Source organism: Mustela nivalis (assembly GCF_964662115.1).
Source record: "Mustela nivalis genome assembly, chromosome: 3".
Lineage (NCBI taxonomy): Eukaryota > Metazoa > Chordata > Mammalia > Carnivora > Mustelidae > Mustela > Mustela nivalis.
The window spans coordinates 30,829,462-30,847,606 of NC_139022.1; the positions used below are offsets into that span (position 1 = coordinate 30,829,462).

General features: G+C 46.0%; 2 protein-coding genes across 2 annotated transcripts in view; one reads left to right on the forward strand and one right to left on the reverse strand.

Moving 5' to 3' along the window:
- LOC309861109 (uncharacterized protein) overlaps positions 1–14,348 on the forward strand; it is a gene marked incomplete at its 5' end in the record, with an annotated part of 25,807 nt that extends 11,459 nt beyond the window's left edge. The window contains 2 exons of the mRNA XM_082723684.1: positions 5,143–5,188; positions 13,518–14,348. Coding sequence (XP_082579810.1) covers positions 5,143–5,188; positions 13,518–13,949 — 478 coding nt within the window. The 3' untranslated portion in view covers positions 13,950–14,348. The remainder of the gene's footprint in view (positions 1–5,142; positions 5,189–13,517) is intronic.
- TRIM52 (tripartite motif containing 52) lies at positions 1,094–2,608 on the reverse strand. The gene has a single exon (XM_082723675.1). The coding sequence runs from the start codon at positions 2,489–2,491 to the stop codon at positions 1,667–1,669; it is 825 nt and encodes a 274-aa protein (XP_082579801.1). The 5' UTR covers positions 2,492–2,608; the 3' UTR covers positions 1,094–1,666.
- Positions 14,349–18,145: the final 3,797 nt, after the last annotated feature.

Sequence of the window (18,145 nt, forward strand, 5' to 3'; positions counted from 1 at the left end):
TTTATAAGTAACTCCTCAAGTTTCAAATGAGTATTCTCTGGCTTCCCAGGTTGAAAAGACCATCTCTCCTGTTTAACTTGGCTTTCAGTTAAAATTTTGGTTTCAGAATCCTTACAGAAAATTCTAACAGAGGACTGAAAGGTTACCTCCTTACATAAGTGGCAATGTGCTAAAACCCAGAAGTATAGGACATAGTTTCTCCTGGCGGCAACTTCTGTTACCCTGGGGAAATTATCCGTAAAGTCAAGTTCCTATGAGGAAATTAGCAGTGATTTGTAGTTAAGATTTCTGTCTTATGTGTCCATTTACCAGTAACTGTAAGTTGAAGGGTAATGATAATAGCAAATATATGATGTCTTAGGACAGTGTTCTGATTATGTTTTGACTGCAATCCAGAGTAAGCAATACGTTTTACTCTCAGACTAAGTATACACACGTGTACATATAAAAGTTTCAAAAGACCGTGTTTTCCTTAGTGTGTTCCATGCACTCTGATATTCTCTGTTTAATATTAAAGTAATGCTGGTCATGACCCATTTACTTTAAGACCCACTAATTGGTCAGTCCCCATATTTTGAAAACCACTACTCTAGGATAACATGAGGAGATATTTTATAAACTATAAAGCACACCAAGATGTGAGCAGCTGCTAATATTCAGGACAAAACTTTTATGGGCCTGAGACATCCTCTCCTTCCTTCGGTACTGCTACGAGTCACATTCACCTAGGCTTTTGGTAAGAAAGACAATATTCCAGCTGTCATTGAGACAACCCTGTAATACTCAGATCAGGAAAGCAATGTATTAATCAAATCAGAACCCGAAGAAAAGAAGACAAGCTAGAGGAAAATTTAAAAAAAAGCAGACATTTGTTCAGTGCTTTATGGTTTATAAAATACTTTCACATACATGCTCTCTTAATCTTAAGCCTAGGGAAAAATAAACTAAGAGGTAGAGACCTGCCCAAGATTAGACAGTAAGTGGCAGAGCCAGGTCATCTAATTCTAAATCCCTCACTGCTTTTACTGTGATAAAATACCAGGAAAGGAGAGTGATCAGGGCATGAAGCTTCTTCTGATCCATTAAAAAGATGTATCTGATCCATTAAAAAGATGTAAAAACATTTTTATATCCTCTGCCTTCCTCTGTAGGGAAACTGTTTTCCCTATATCCATTGTTACAGAGGATGAGGAAGCAACCTCAGACTTTGGGAAGGGGTATGGCCAGTTCCACTTAATTAGACCAGGACTCAAACCTGGCATTTCAGCCTACCAATACCAGTTATGTTTTTTCTGTATGTGTGTTTCTTCTCCAGTCATCTGTTTTGACATTGTGCTCTGAGGTCCCAAATGTCTATCTACAAGCTTTCTGTTCCTATTTGTTAAGGGTCCTGTAGTCTTAGTCAGGTACAGACTCAAGACTCAACAGAGGGAAATCAAGAACTAGGGATATGTGGCCTATACTGAGATTGAAAGGGAATAACAGTAGTAAGTTTCTGGTGACTGTTGTCTTTGCTCAGCTTCCTCAGGGGAAGCCAATCAGCCTCAACCAATTTGCCTACCTATGCCAATCTTCACTACTGTGCCCTCATCTCTCACAGAAAGGTTCAACTAGCAAGTACCCATCTCTCCCAGTTCCCCTTGTTTTCTCCACTCCCTTCAAGCCCTCACCCCTTTTCCCTCCTTGTGCCTCTCACCTTATACTCCTGCACCACCTCCTCCAGTGGCACCACGCTGTGCTGTTTGTGGCTCCTGGATTCTCCGCACACCACACAGATGGCCTCTTTGCCCACCTCACGAAAGAGCTTCAGGGCTTCCTGGTGTTTGGAGCAGATACCCTGATCATTCCCCCAGCTTCCTTGATAAGGAGTGGGGCACATCTGTTGAATTATCTGGACCATGTTGGCTAGCTGCAGGTTGGGACGAAAGTTGTGACGGGTAAAGCTCTTTCGGCACTGGGGGCAGGTGAACTGACGTGGAGAGGCCAGAGGATGCAGGTGGGTGTCAGGATGCAGCTCTTGGTCGTTCTTGTCGTATTCTTCCAGTATCTCCTCTTCTGGGTAGACATCAATTCTCAGGTCATGTCTCATGCCTCCCAGGTAATAGTTCTGGTCCTCCTCCTCTTCCTCCTGGTCCCACACATAGTCCATGTTGTCCCTGACGCCGACGTCACCAACCCAGAGTTCATCATCATCTTGGTCTTGGAACAACTCCTCATCGGCATTGCCCTGGTACAAAACCTGTTGAATGGAGGTCTCCCATCCACCGATGGCCCCCTCCACGTCGTCGTCCTCGTCCTCCTCCCATTCATCTACCTCCACTTCCCTGTCTTCCTCATCATCCTTGCCCCATAGCTGGGTCACACACCCGCGGCAGAAGTTGTGCCCGCAGCCTATGGATACAGGATCCTTGAAGTAATCCAGGCAGATGGCACACACCGCTTCCTCCTGAAGATCCTGCACGGGGTTAGGAGTAGTGGCATAGCCAGCCATTTTAGTGTGCAGCCTGTGGGTGTGGATGCCTCGGCTCGGAGCTGAGGAGCTGGCGGACTGCTTGCGGCCCTGCCCCCAAGCTATGCTTGTGACCCCAGGCTGTTACCAACTCTGCTTTTCCTCCTCAGGCCCGAAAAGATGCCTGGCTCCCCTCCCGCAGGCTTTTCCCAGCTCAAGGGACGGAAGCCCTCGGTCCAGGATGCAGCCTCCACTTCTCTGAGGCTCAGAATGTACACCCAAATCCTGACGTTTCTCGCTTCCCTCCGGGTTTGCCCGACCCAGGGGCGTCCTCCTCAAGTGTCGACACTCCTCACCCAGCCCGAGGCGACAGAGAATGACGTAGGCGCTCTACTCCCACTTGGAAAGGGGTAGACTGAGCCTACGGAGGACCACATTCTCTATGATGCCACAGGGGACGCCACAGCTGGGAGCGCTGCCGGCCATGTAGCCGGACCGAAGAAGAAAAGACTGGCGAGAATAGGCACAGGTGAGAAGAGAATCTATTTACGCCCCCGAGTCGCATTAGCGCCGCTACGATTGGTATGATTGGGAAGGCCTGACTGTCTCTCAGCGGAGCCCAGGAACCGACCGAAAGGAGAGTGCGGCGGCCAAGCTCGCGCTCTTGTGCACTTCCCGCCCTTCTAGCCAGAGATCTTGGTGGTAGTGAGAACGCCCTCCTCTCGGAGGTCGCGCTCGGGGGCGTGGCCTGTGGAATCGCCGCGGGGTGAGGCTTGCTGCCGCCTGCGGTTACTCTGAGGTCAGGTGGACTCGTGTGGGGGCTCGAGTGCCTCCCTTTTCTCAAAACTAGTTAACCCTTTTACTGCTGCCTGAGGAGCCTCGGCCTCCTAGCCGGTTTTCTCCCGCGACTTTTACTCTGACCACTCAGTTACCTCAGACTCCGCATGCCCTGCACTGACTCTGTAGACGGTTTCACCTTCATCAATAATGCTTCTCTTCCCCGTCCACTCGCCATCTACCCACGCTTGCGTGAATCCGTTCATCCATCCGCTCGGCTGCCCATTTATTTCATTTTTAAAAAAGATTCTATTTATTTATTTGACAGAGAGAGATCACAAGAAGGCAGAGAGGCAGGCAGAGGGAGAGGGGAAAGCAGGCTCCCTGCTGAGCAGGGAGTCTAATGTGGGGAATCAATCCCAGGACCCTGAGATCAAAACCGGAGAACAGGCTTAACCCACTGAGCCACCCAAGCGCCCCTGCCCATTCATTTTAATTCTGTTCATCATACACACGCATAACCCATCCATTTACCATATACTTTATAGGAACAAAAATGTGAGCAGGGCATGATCAATCCCTTCAAGGAGTTCAGGTATAAGCATGTGGTTATCTGTAACTCAAGGTTTCACAAGGGCTGTTTTTTCTGTTTTTACTTGACCCTCACTAAGAAATGCACTGCACACGTTAATCCAATACAGACTTGCACATGTATAACAGAAACAGAATTTCTGGATATTGTCCTTTCCCTTACGGCATTTAATGCACCCTGATATGTTCTATTTTGCTTAAGTAAAATGTTGTTCAAGACCACTGGTATGATTAGGACCCCTCATTAATTCATCACTGTTTGGTTTGAGGAGCACCACCTGCACTACTGGAATCCCTCCTCTCCCTCTGGGCCCAGACTTGAACAGTAGGTTCTAGAGAGCAAGAATGGTAAATGGGCTGTTAACATTGTACATGCAGCTCCTCGATCATTGTGCCAAACATACAGCAAGTACTTACATAGCTGCTGGGTAAATAATGAACCAATCCAACAAATTGCAACCATCAAGCCCTGCTGATTTTTATCTCCTCAAACCTAGGCAGCCTTCTCTCTCTCTCTGTTCCGGTCATCCTAGACCTGACCGCATCAGCTTCCGGCTGGATGGATGGAGTTTCTTAACATTTCAGTCCATCCTGCAGCCAGCAGAACCATCTGCCTGAAATGGAAATCCGACACACTCATCCCAGGCTGTTGCCTCTGTCTTTGGGCATATTCTCCCACCTAGAAGGCTTTTGTCTCACTGCTCCCCCCAGATATAGCTCCCTAATTATCCTTCAGGTCTCTGTCCAGGCACAATGTGAAGATTCTTCCACAAGGCTCCTTCCAGGCTGTGTTAGCACTCCACCTGTCACTTTGTGTGATCTTGGGTTTTCTTAATAACTGTGCTGCCATATCCCCATATGGAAAGTAAAGAGCGTTGTTGTGAAGTTGGTATTCCAATTATTATTGACATCTGTAATTAGATCAGCGCCCACTGGTGTTCTCTTTGTATCCCCATTACCTACAGTTATATTCCTTTCCTATAGTAGATGAGCCATAGAAGAAACTCACCCCATTTCCTGTCCTCTTCCTCTTTGAATAGGATCAAGAGATTGGGACCTTGTGATGAAAAGTAGCCCATCTCTCATTTAGTGGTTCTCAGAACTGTATGTTTGGAGAGGGAGGGATTTGAAACCTAGGCCTGACATGTCTCCAGTAGGGCATCTATTGGGAGTGTTTGTTATGAAACTAACAAATTCCCGTTGTGTAGTCTGGGAGACTTCCTAGAGGTCTTAAATGAGCCTGAGGAGCCATGAGGGAGAATCTTGAGCAACAAGAACTGGAACTGTGTTTCAGGGTTGGAATACTTACCCATCTCTGAATGCAGGTTTTACCTTACACATGAAATGGCAGAAACAGCTGGGGAGAACAAGGTAAGAGGGGGCTGCTCAAAAGCAAATTCTTGCCTGCCCTGGAGGGGGGTGGGGTGCACTGAACCCAGGCAGGAAGGAGGGCTGAAGGAAAAGAGCAAGGGGTAACATGTACAGGGAAAAGATGGTGGGAGGCTAGAGGGAGCATCTTGGAGGAACTGGTAAAACTCAAAAGGCATATAGCAGATACCCATTCTAAAGAATACCTAGATGTATAAGAATCTTTAATACCGGGGGAGGGGGCGTAGGGAGAGGGTGGTTGGCTTATGGACATTGGGGAAGGTATGTGTGTCAGTGCTGTGAAATGTAAACCTGGCGATTCACAGACCTGTACCCCTGGGGCTAATAATACATTATATGTTAGTAAAAAATTAAAAAAAAAATTGTATATGCCGTTGTCACCTGCCCTCCCCATCTTTAATACCTATTTCTTTTATCTTCTCTAAATTACCCTTCCTGAAGTTCAAGTGCCAGCTGGAAGGGGCTTCTTTCATTCATATTCCCTCAGATTGTTGTAAAGCTTATCTGATCTTTACCAGAAGAGAAGTGAGGCTTGGTTTTAAGCCCCTTTGCAACCCTGGCATCCCTGCAACAAAGCATACTTCTATCTGCAGGAGGACTGCTTGCCATCTCCTGAACCCAACCTGGAGCTGTGGGTTATCAGAGCAGGTGACCTGGCACACCCATGGCATCAGGCCATTTTCTCAGGGCATTGGCAAAATGGCAGCAGTGGGGGTACTCGGGGGCTGGAGCTTAGCAATGGTGGTAGCTGCCAGTGTGTTTTTCACAGGATGTTCAGAAAATGTATCATGGAAACTCACCTCAGCTTCTTTGGTTTTTTAAGATTTTATTTTATTTTTAAAAATTTTATTTATTTATTTGACAGAGAGAGAGAGATCACAAGCAGGCAGAGAGAGAGAGGGGGAAGCAGGCTCCCTGCTGAGCAGAGAGCCTGATGCAGGACTCGATCCCAGGACCCTGGCATCATGACCTGAACCGAAGGCAGCGGCTTAACCCACTGAGCCACCCAGGCACCCCTAAGATTTTATTTTTAAGCAATCTCTGTACTCAAGGTGGGGCTTGAATTCATAACCCCAAGATCAAGAGTTGCATGTTCTTCCCACCAAGCCAGCCAGGTGCCACTCACATCAGCTTTATTAGGCTGGAGAAGCCCACTTAAGAGTTCAGTGGCAGATAATTTTTTTTCACTTTTTAAAATTATATTCGGTTAGCCACTGTATAGTAGTACATCATTAGTTTTTGATGTAGTGTCCAATGATTCACCAGTTGCATGTAACACCCAGTGTTCATCACAAAATGTGCCCTCCTTAGTGCCTGTCACCCAGTGACCTTATCCCCGCACCCACCTCCCCTCTGAAACCTTCAGTTTGTTTCCCAGAGTCCATAGTCTCTCATGGTTTATCTCTCTCCCCAATTTCTCCTCCTTCAGTTTTCCATCCCTTCCCCTATGGTTCTTTGCACTATTCCTTCTAGTCCACATGAGTGAAACCATATAATTGTTTCTCTGCTTGACTTAGCATAATCCTCTCCAGTTCCAACCATGTTGATTTAAATGGTAGATATTCATTCTTTCTAATGGCTGAGTAATATTCCATTGTATGCATGAATCACATCTTTTTTAATCCATTCGTCTGTTGAAGGGCCTCTCAGTTCCTTCCGCAGTTTGGCTATTGTGGACACTGCTGCTATGAACACACTGCTATGAACACTGCATGTGCCCCTTCTCACTACACCTGTATCTTTGGGGTAAATACCTAGTGCTGCAATTGCTGGGTCATAAGGTAGCTCTCTTTTTAATGTCTTGAGGAACCTCCGTCCTGTTTTCCAGAGTGGCTGTACCAGCTTGCATTCCCACCAACAGTGTAAGAGGGCTCCCCTTTCTCCACATCCTTGCCAACACTTGTTTCCTGTCTTGTTAATTTTTGCTATTTTAATTGGTGTAAGGTGATATCTCATTGTGGTTTTGATTTGTATCCTGCCGGTCCAGCCAGAGAAAGACACCTGAAAGTAGGGCTGGGAGATTTAAGGAAAAGAGAGAGAGAGAGACAGCGGGCTCAGGAGGAATACTCCATCTCAGGCAAGTAGCAATTTATTTCTTCATGTAATCACTTTCATACAGCTTCAGCACAATGCTGGTATCAATACTCAATCATATATGTCAGTGAAAAATGAGTCAGGCAGGATGTTAACAGGCTATTAACCTCCAGACTTTTGTAATAATCTTAAGGTTCCAAGAATGTGTTTTTCTTAAGATAAGTCATAAGTGAATCACATAAAACTATGCAGATGTTATTTTCACCCTGAATAGCCTTTCAGAGTCAAGCCATGCGAGTGTCCCCGCTGGACTTGCTCCAGGTTCCCTTGGCACACAAGGGCGTCCCCAAGTGTGTCTAAGTTCACTTCTTATCCAGGCTTCCAGAGTCATAACAATGCAAACAGTTCCCAACAGTATCCTGCCACATTGTTGAAAGGATAGCCTCTGCAGTATCCCATAGGTTCTGGACTGATGTGTTTTCATTCTCATTAGTTTCCATGACTTGTTTAAGTTCTTCCTTAATTTCCTGGTTGACCAGTCATTCTTTAGTAGGATGTTCTTTAACTTCCACATTTCAATTCCTTCCAAATTTTTTCTTTGAGTTCCAGTTCCAAGGCACTGTGGTCGATAACATGCAGGGAATAATCTCAATCTTTAGGTATTGGTTGAAATCTGATTTGTGACCAATATGTTATCTATTCTGGAGGAAGTTCCATGTGCATTCAAGAATGAGTATTATGTTATTTTAGGGTAGAATGTTCTGTATGTATCTACACAGTCCATCTAGTGCACTGTGCCATTCAAAGCTCTTGTTTCTTTGTTAATCTCCTGCTTAGATGACCTGTTTATTGCTGAGAGGTCTACTACTATTAATATATTATTATCAGTATGATTCTTTATTTTGGTTAACAGTTGCCTGCTCTCATCTTGGGGACAGAGATACTTAAAATTGTTGGATTTTTCTGTGGGATAGACCCTGTAGGTATGATAATAGTGTTCCTTTATATCTCTTACTACAGTCTTTGGTTTAAAACTCCAATTTGTCTTGTATGAGAGTAGCTACCCAGCTTTCTTTTGAGGTCCATTTGCATGATAAATGGTTCTCCATCCCCTTACTTTCAATCTGGAGGTGTCTTTAGGTTCAGAATGAGTCTCTTGTAGGCAGCATATGGATGAGTCCCATCTTTTTATCCAATCTGAAACCCTGTGCCATTTCATTTTTCAGGCTGTTTGAGAGTAACTATTGAAAGATATGAATTTAGTACCATCATATGGCACTGAACTCCCTGTTCCTGTAGGTTATCTTTGTTACTTTCTGGTATGTATTACTCTTGGGGTCTTTTTTCTTTTATAGAACCCCCCCCCCCCGCCCCGGCTGCCTTGGTGGTCACACATCCTTTCACTTTCTGCCTGTCCTGGAAGCTCTTTGTCTCTCCATCCATTCTGAATGACAGCCTTGCTCGATGAAGTATTCTTGGTTGCATGTTCATCTCATTTAGTACCCTGATTATGTCTTGTCAGGTCTCTGTGGACAGGTCTAATGTTATTCTGATGTTCCTCCCTCTACAGGTAAGATATCTCTTCCCCCTAGCTGCCTTGGCTCTAAGATTAGCAAGTTTTACTAGTCTATAGCAGGGCATTGGTCTGTTTTTATTGATCATGGGAGGGGTCCTCTCTGCCTCTCGGACACAGATCCTTCTTTTCTTCCCCAGATTAGGTAAGTTTTCAGCTATGGTTTGCTCAAGTATACATGCTTGTCCTCTCTCTCTCTCTCTCTCCACCCCCTCAGGGATCCCAGTAATTCTGACTTTGGAATGTTTCATGGTGTCACTGGTCTCTCTACTTCTGATCTCATGAACTTGTAGTTATTTTTCTCTATCATTCTTGACTTCCTTCCTTTCTAACAGAGATCTTTTAGATCAGTAATTCAATCTTCTTTCTTCTTTACCCTGGCATTCAGAGCATCCAGTTGAGATGGCATCTCCTTCATAGCATTTTTAATGTCAGCAACAAGAGCTCTACATTCTGCCATTATAGATTCTAAACCGTTGCTAACAATTTTCTCAAGACTAAATAGCGACTTTATAAGTGTTACTCTGAAGTCTTTTTCTGACATCTGCCTTAGATCTGTATTTATTAAGTCTGTGGCAGAGGCCATTGCCTCTGGTTCTTTCCTTCATTGGGAGTTCCTCCTCCTAGTCCTTCTCTTGAGGGATGGTTGAGGGAATATAGAGGGTCCAAAATATCAACTACGACTCAGGCAAGATGAATCTGAGGAAAATCTGTAGTGTCAGAAGCTGCCACTGGAAAAAAAAAAAATTAAATAATTTTTATTAAAAGGGGGTGGTAAAGGAAGAACTCAAACAGTTCATGGAAACCAGTGAGAATGAAAACACCCTGGTCAAAAACCTATGGGATATGGCAAAGGCAGTCCTAAGGGGGAAATACACAGCCATCCAAGCCTCAGTCAAAAAAATAGAAAAACCACGAATTCACTAACTTCACCCCTTAAAGAACTGGGAAGAAAAAAAAAAAAAAACCCAACAAATGAAGCCTAAGCCATGTACAAGAAGAAAAATAAGATCAGAGCAGAGATCAATGAGTTAGAAACCAGAGATACAGTAGAGCAGGTCAATGAGATTAGAAACTGGTTCTTTGAAAGAAAAGATTAATAAACCACTTTTATGAATAAAAGTGGAGAGATCATTACTAACACCAAGAAAATAGACACAATTATCAGAAATTATATATGCCAATACATTATGCAACATGAAAGAAATGGATGCCTTCCTAGAAACTTATAAACTACCAAGACTGAAACAGGAAGAAACTGTCAACCTGAATAGACCAATAACCAGTATCAAAACTGAAGCAGTCAATCAAAACCTCCCAAAAAACAAGAGTCCAGGACCTGATGGATTCCTGGGGAATTCTACCAAACATTCAAAGAAGAAATAATACCTATCCTCCTGAAGATGTTTTTAAAAAAATAGAAACAGAAGGAAAACCTCCAGACTCATTCTGAGGCCAGCATTACCCAGATCCCCAAACTAGGCAAAGACCCCATCAAAAAGAATTTCAAACCAATATCCCTGATGAATATGGATGCCAAAATTTTCAACAACATCCTAGTTAATAGGACCCAACAGGACATTAAAAGGATTTTCATCATAACCAGATGGGATTTTACCCTTGGATACAAGGGTGGTTCAACATTCTCAATTCAATCAGTGTGATAAAACACATTAAAAGAGGGGAGAAGAACCACATGGTCCTCTCAATTGATGCAGAAAAAGCATTCAACGAAATATAGCATCCTTTCCTGATTAAAACTCTTCAGAATATAGGGATAGAGGGAACAGTCCTCAATTTCATAAAAACCATCTATGAAAAGCCCACAACGAATGTCATCCTCAATGGGGAAAAGTTGAGAGCATTTCCTTAAGATCAGGAACATGACAAGGATGCCCACTCTCGCCATTATTGGTCAACGTAGTATAGCAACATCAGACAACAAAAAGAAATAAAAGGTATTCAAATTGGCAAAGAAGAAGTCAAACTCACTCTCTTCGCAGATGACATGATGCTTTATGTGGAAAACCCAAAAGACTCCACCCTCAAACTACTGGAACTCACACAACAGTTCAGTAATGTGGCAGGATACAAAATCAATGCACAGAATTCAGTTGCTTTCCTATACACTAACAATGTAACTGTAGAAAGAGAAATTAGGGAATCAATTCCATTTTCAGTAGCACCAAAATCAGGCGATATCTTGGAATAAACCCACACAACAGGTGAAGGACTTATATTCTAGAAACTACAGAACACTTATGAAAGAAATTTAAGACCCAAAAAGATGGAAAAACATTCCATGCTCATGAATCAGAAAAATAAACATTGTTAAAATGTCTATACTGCCCAGAGCAGTCTATAGTTTCATGCCATCCCGATCCAAATTTCATGGGCATTTTTCAAAATGCTGGAACAAACAATCCTAAAATTTGTATGGAACCAGGAAAGACCCTGAATTGCCAAAGGAAATGTTGGAAAAGAAAAAGCTGGGGGCATCATGTTGCCGGACTTCGAGCTACATTACAAAGCTGTGATCACCAAGACAGCATGGTATCAGCACAAAAACAGACACACAAATCAATGGAACAGAACTGAAAACCCACATATGGGCCCTCAACTCTATGGTCAAATAATCTTTGACAAAGCAGGAAAAAAATATCAATGGAAAAAGGACAGTCTCTTCAATAAATAGCACTGGGATAATTGGACAGTTATATACAGAAGAATGAAACTCAACCGTTCGCTTACACCATACACAAAGATAAACTCAAAATGGATGAAAGACCTCAGTGTGATAGTATAGAATAGGAATCCACCAAAGTCCTAGAGGAGAACATAGGCAGTAACATGGGCCACAGCAGCTTCTTTCAAGACCAGTCTCCAAAGGGAAGGGAAACAAAAGTGAAAATGAACTTTTGGGACTTCATCAAGATAAAAATCTGCACAGCAAAGGAAAGAGTCAACAAAACAAAGAGGCAACCCATGGAATGAGAAAAGATACTTGCAAGTCACACTACATATAAAGGGCTGATATTCAAGATCTATAAAGAACTTCTCAAACTCAACACCCAAAAATAATCAAGTCAAAAACTGGGCAGAAGACATGAATAGACACTTCTCCAAAGAAGATGTACAAATGGCTAGAAGACACGAAAAAATGATCTATATCATTTGTCATCAGGGAAATTAAAATCAAAACCACACTGAGATACTACCTTACACCAGTTAGAATGGCAAATATTGACAAGGCAAGACACACGTGTTGGAGAGGATGTGGAGAAAGGGGAGCCCTTTTACATTGTTGGTGGGAATGCAAGCTGGTGCAGCCACTTTGGAAAACAGTGTGGAGATTCCTTAAGAAATTAAAAATAGAGCTACCCCATGACGTAGCAGTTGCACTACTGGGTATTTACCCCAAAGATACAGATGTAGTGAAAAGGGCCATATGCACCCCAATGTTAATAGCAGCAATGTCCACAATAGGCAAATTGTGGAAGGAGCTGAGAGGCCCTTCAACAGACGAATGAATAAAGAAGATGTGGTCCATATATACCATGGAGTATTACTCAGCCATCATGAAAGAGGAATACCCAACATTTGCATTGACATGGATGGAACTGGAGGCGATTATGCTAAGTGAAGTAAGTCAAGCACAGAAAGTCAACTATCATGTATTTCACTTATTTTTGGAATATAAGGAACAGCATGGAGGGCATTAGGACAAGGAATGGAAAAATGAAGGGGGAGAATCAGAAGGGTAGATGAAACATCAGAGACTCTGTACTCTGAGAGACAAACTGAGGGTTTTAGAGGGGATGGGAGAGCCCAGTGATGGGTATTAAGGAGGGCACGGACTGCAAGGAGCACTGGGTAATATTCACAATAAATCATGAAAGACTACAGCAAAAACTAATGATGTCCTGTATGGTGGCTAACATAATAAAAAGTTTTTAAAAAAATTTTAAATTTAAAATAAAAAAAAGGGGGAGATGAAGGGGAGGGGGCTATAATCTCTCAGTGTGGGCAAAGTGTAGGGTGTTTCGGTTCTTCCTGGGGGTATTTTGTTGTGTTTGTTAGAGGATACTACTTCCCAGAAATACCGGTAAAGTAAAACTGGTGTATATGCAAAGGTAATACTGAATGGGTAAAGAAGGACTACGCTAAAGCATGTATTTGCAAAAAAAAAAAAAAAAAAAAAAAAAATAGTATGCAAAAAAAAAGCTACTATGAAATATAAGTTGATATACTGAACATCTAGTTGAAATGAGAAAAAGGTTAAAAAAAAAAAAAGAGAGAGAGAGAGAGGAAGCATAAGAGAAAGAAAAGAGAACCGTATCTGAAAAAGACACAAGCCGTTGAGTCAACTCCTGGAGTTCAATACAGTATTTAGCCCCTGTGTGGGGGTGTTACAGTTTTATGGGGACCCTAGGGTTGCCCCCTCTGGTTCTTCCAGCCCGTCTTGGGGGGCAGGGGCCTGCATCGCCCCTGCTCAGGCCACCCTGCTGAGGTGGGGGGATGGTCTCCTTCGAAACCCGCGTTTGGAGTTTTGGCGCTTTTGTTCTCCGGCGGCTCTCAGGGCGCCTTCCCGCCTGTACGGAGGGGCCAAGCAAACATGGCAACCCCCAAACCCCCGTCCCAGAGCGGAGAGACCACAGTCCGCTGCTCTCTGAACCCTCCAGAACACAGTCTCCGTTTCCGCAGGCGCCGCTGAACACCGCCACCGCCCCGCGCGCGCGCCCCCGGCGACCTCCACCCTGGTCGGTCCAGTGGCTCCGGGTCTGTCCCTGCCCTCGCGCCTCAGAAGGGGCAGGGGCCCCGGGTCTGCGCGCCCCCGCGCTCCCTCCCCGCCGCAGCTCTCGGACCCCGGTGGGGCCCCCGGCCCTGCAGTGCTTCCCGCGGCTACGGTGCTGGGTGCTTCTACGCCGTCCCCGCAGGACGCTTCCGCGCCCCAGAATCTTCCACCTACCTTTCCCGGGGCGCGCGTACCGCGGCTCCCCCGCGTCAGCTTACCTTCAGACTCTGCCCGCAGACCCGCGACGCCGCCCCTCCTACCGCACCCGCGTGGTTTCTCCTGCATGTAGAGATCTAGACACCTATCCCTACATCTCACGCGGACTTCGGGGGTGTTCCTGACGGCCTCGAGAGCTCCAGCTCAACTCGCCGTCCCGTGGCGGCCGCGAGGGTCCCTGCCCCGCCGCCATCTTACGTCTCTACTCCCGGTCGCCGGTATCTCCGCTCCAGTTCTCGGTGAGGAGGCGAGCCCTCCTCACAAAACACCCCCTGGGGACCGTCTGTGGGAGACGCTCCAGAGAGCCTTGGGCATCTGTGGGAGGCGCTAGAGAGGGGCTCGGGCATCTGGGGGAGGCGCTCCAGAGGAGCTCGCGCTTTGGCCGGGTTGCACGGAGCTTGACAAACTGGCCCCCGGTTTCTTTTTTTGAGTCTCAATTTTAAATGTTAAAGGAGTTGTATGCATGTATAAGCCAATCAATCAATCACTCTATGTATGTAAATAAATAAAATAATAAGACTATGTATGTGGTTGGAGACTGGCCAGAAAAATCTAAAATATTTACTATATAATACTTCAGAGAGAAAGCTGATGCCTGGGCTAGGATGCATACAAGAGGGGACCTCCAGAGTGCCTTTTGATGTCGGAATTCTGGCGTTTCTCTCTCCTGGGTTCAAGAGTCAGGCCCTTGCCCACTCCTAGCACTTCAGAGTCAGATTCCAGAAGTCCTTGCCGGACAGGGCGAGTGTAGCCAGCCAGTCTGCCTTGAGGCTGGTTGTGGGTTTGTGGGTGGTTTCACCATTATCGACTCCAGAAATGCTGTTGGTTCTCTCTCGGCCCCACTTGAAATGTGACCACCATACAGAAATGCACAAATCATAAAGGCATAGCTCCAAAAGAAATTTCAAACTGTACACCCAGGACAAGAAATGGAGCACCCCCAGAAATCGCAGATCCACTTTCGTGCAGGCAAGTGCTGTCCTCACTCCGTTAGCCATGGATTAGTTTTGTCTTTTTGTGAACGCCACAGAAAAGGAACAATATGGCGTGAGCTTTTATGCTCGGCTTCTTTCATTTTACTCAACGTCCAGGAGATTCATCCATGCTATTGTTTGTAGTAATACATTATTCATTCCAGTTTGGTATAAACATTCCAGTGTGTGAGTAGGGCAGATGTGTTTATCTGTTCTTCTCTTGATGGGCATTTGGGTTGTTTCCGCTGTGGGTCTATTAATGAACAGTGCTTTGAACACCTGAATCTGTCCATCACTGGGTGAACGAAAGTATGCATTTTCTTCTCTGGGCACAAGATTTCGGAGTGCAGTTGCTGAACCAGAGAGATACATATCTTTACTTTTTGGTACATCACTTAGCTATTCTTTAAACCTTGGAATTAAGAGCCCCCTGTACATTGGTCATTTCATGCGGGTGGGTTGGGCTAGACCAGAGCGGGACACTGATGCTGATTGAGAGGCTGTAACCAGGCCCCTGGAGGGCTACCCCAGGCCTGTCCTTGCTGGGCATCTCCCCAGAGTAGGCCGGGCCAGCTGGCATGAGATACCAGTCCTCAGGTAGCACATGAATTTAGGGATTTCAAGAACAGCATGTTCTCATCATCAGAGATTTTAGGGGAGACCTTAAGCTCAGCCTGTCCCCAAGCTCATTTCTCTCAAGGGGACTTCTCCTTCCCTTCTGTCCAGCTAGCCTTTAGAACTGAAGGTGGTGAGTGCTGGGCCCCTCATCTCCTGGTGGGTACAGAGGCTGGATGCCGGACAGGGGACCCACGACGGTTCCCCCGTGTCTTCTCACCTGGTGCTCAGGCAGGGAAGAGCAGGGGGGCTGTGTGCTTCAGAATCCACTAGAGAGCTCCTGAGAAGGACCTGCCGCTCCCGCCAGCCATGCCCATCTGATTCCTGGTCAGGCAAGGGCCTAACCTGGGTGAAAGACCCACCCTGGAACTGGCAGGGTTCTTCTCCCTCCCAACCTTCCCAGACCCACCCCAGCTCCCTCCCACTGGCTGCTGTGTTACTTCCAGGCAAATGCCTGGAAGGAGGTGGTTGCAAAGACCTACCCTGCCTTCCCTCTGAGTTGATGCCCTGAGTGGGAAGTGGATTACTGTACAGCCTTCCTTTTCTTAACTCAGGCGCAACTTCTCTCCATCCTTGCTGCAATGCTTTGGCTCTCTGTGTCTCTCCCTGTCCTGGACTTGCTCTAGCAGGTGGTTCCATCAGCACAGCCAGCAAGCAGGCCTGGAGAAGCCTGGGCTGAGGGTCAGCCCCTTGATGTGGGGAGCTGGCAGGCTGACTCCCTTCTCTCCTGCTGTTTGCCTTGAGGTGTTGCTGTGTGACTCCATACTGGAACTTACTCTTCAGTTATGTGGCAGCGGTATAGGGATGAGGCTAAAAAGACACCAATGAGACAGCCTGTGTCTTCAGTCCTCTCCTGTGTCTATTGGTCTGTGAGCTTCTTCAGGAAGTTAGAGGGGGAAAAAACAAAAACAAAACCAAAAAACTAGTCAGGGCCTGGGCCTTCCTGCTGGGCTCTGTTGCCAGCCAAACCCTGACTGCCTGGACATGCCCTGGGGATAGCCCAGATACATGTGCTGTGGGCATCGTGGAACCTCAAAGCAGGGGTGGTTAGGAGGGCTTCCAGGAGGTGGCTTGAGCATGTCTCAGAGAACTCCTGGAGGCTGTGGGGAGCACAGGTGTGGCATTCTAGGATTGGAGCAGTGCAGTTACTTGGGGGGACTGAGACTACATTGGAGATGGCTTGTAAGGAAGCCTTGTATTTGGGGATACCTGGGTAGCACAGTTCTGACTCTTGGTTTTAGCAGAGGTTGTGTTGGGCTCCATGCTCAGTGTGGTCTGCTTTGAATACTTTCTTCCTCTGGCCCTCCTGCTCATTCTCTCAATAAAATAATCTTTGGGGAAAAAAAAGCCTTGTATTTGGGGGGCATAGAATCTAATATTCTTCACTGAATGTTAATTACTTATTAATCAATGCTTTCCTTCATTTGATACATCATCATAGCTAAGCTCTTGCCAGGCCACACTGAACTCTACCCTAGATCTGGTGACCTAAAAAAGGTTGTGGTCTGGGACCAGACTCCGAGGGTTAGCAGGTAAGGTTTGTGTAGAGTGTAGGGGTACATTGGGGTGGCCTGAGGACTAGAAGGCTAGTAGCATTCCTCCCACAGGGGAGATGTCCTGGTCTCTGTGAGCAAGGGCATGGTCTGTAGCTGGAGTTCCCATGTCATGAGCCAACAGCATAGTGTGGGCTGAGAGAGGGAAGCAGTTCCCAGGAGCAGCAAGTGGAGGTAATGTTCTGATGGATGGAAAGGCTGTTTTTCCTGCAGATCTGCATTTATGTATGTATGTATGTATTGATTGGTTGGTTGGTTGATTGCAAAGCTGCTGTCCTGCCCCTGCCAGGTTTATAGGCCCCTTTAGTGCTTCCAAGGGCACTCAGAGCCCTCCTACCTTGCTCTTCTGCCTCTGTCCACTGCTAAGACTGTGGTCACTATTGAGGGGCACCTAGGGAGACACTTAAGGCTAAGATGAAGTTCCTCTGTGCCTGCCTTCTGCCCTCTCACAAGCTTCTCTCCTTGGAGTGTTGAGGAAAGAACCAGGGAGGCAGGCAGGCACCTGGGCTGATCCAGCCGGGTCCAGGGCCCCCGTCTTTGGTTGAGATCACTGACCAGCCATTGCTAAGCACAGAAGCAAAAATGGGGGTGGGAGCGAGGCCTGGGTTATGGCAGACTGCCATACTTTCTGGGCCTGTTCATCCCTCTTTGAAATTAGACTCAGGATGCCCAGGTTTACCTCCTACCTGGCCAGAGGGTGCTGGCTGAATTGTGTTCCTTTGCCTCAATTTTTGCAGGTGCACCAAACTGAAACCAGTATATATGCTTGGGGTATGGGTAGAAAGTAGGAGAGAGAGGGGGAGAGAGATGTGCGCTAGAGAGAGCAGACATCCTGGACCAGAGGAACTCTAACATGAGAGGCCGAGGGAGGGGGCATGATGGTGTGCGGCATGTGGGAGGGAGAGTGTCAAATTATCAGGGGCTTGTAGAGATGTGTAAGGGTCCCTTTAGGTCTAGAATGTATTTTTTTTTTTAAGATTTTTATTTATTTATTTGACAGAGAGAGAGAGAGAGAGATCACAAGTAGGCAGAGAAGCAGAGCAGAGAGCCCAACGAGGGGCTTGATCCCAGAACCCTGGGATCATGACCTGAGCCGAAGGCAGAGGCTTTAACCCACTGAGCCACCCAGGCACCCCTCTAGAATATATTTTATGGTTCCATGGGCAAAACACTGAACTA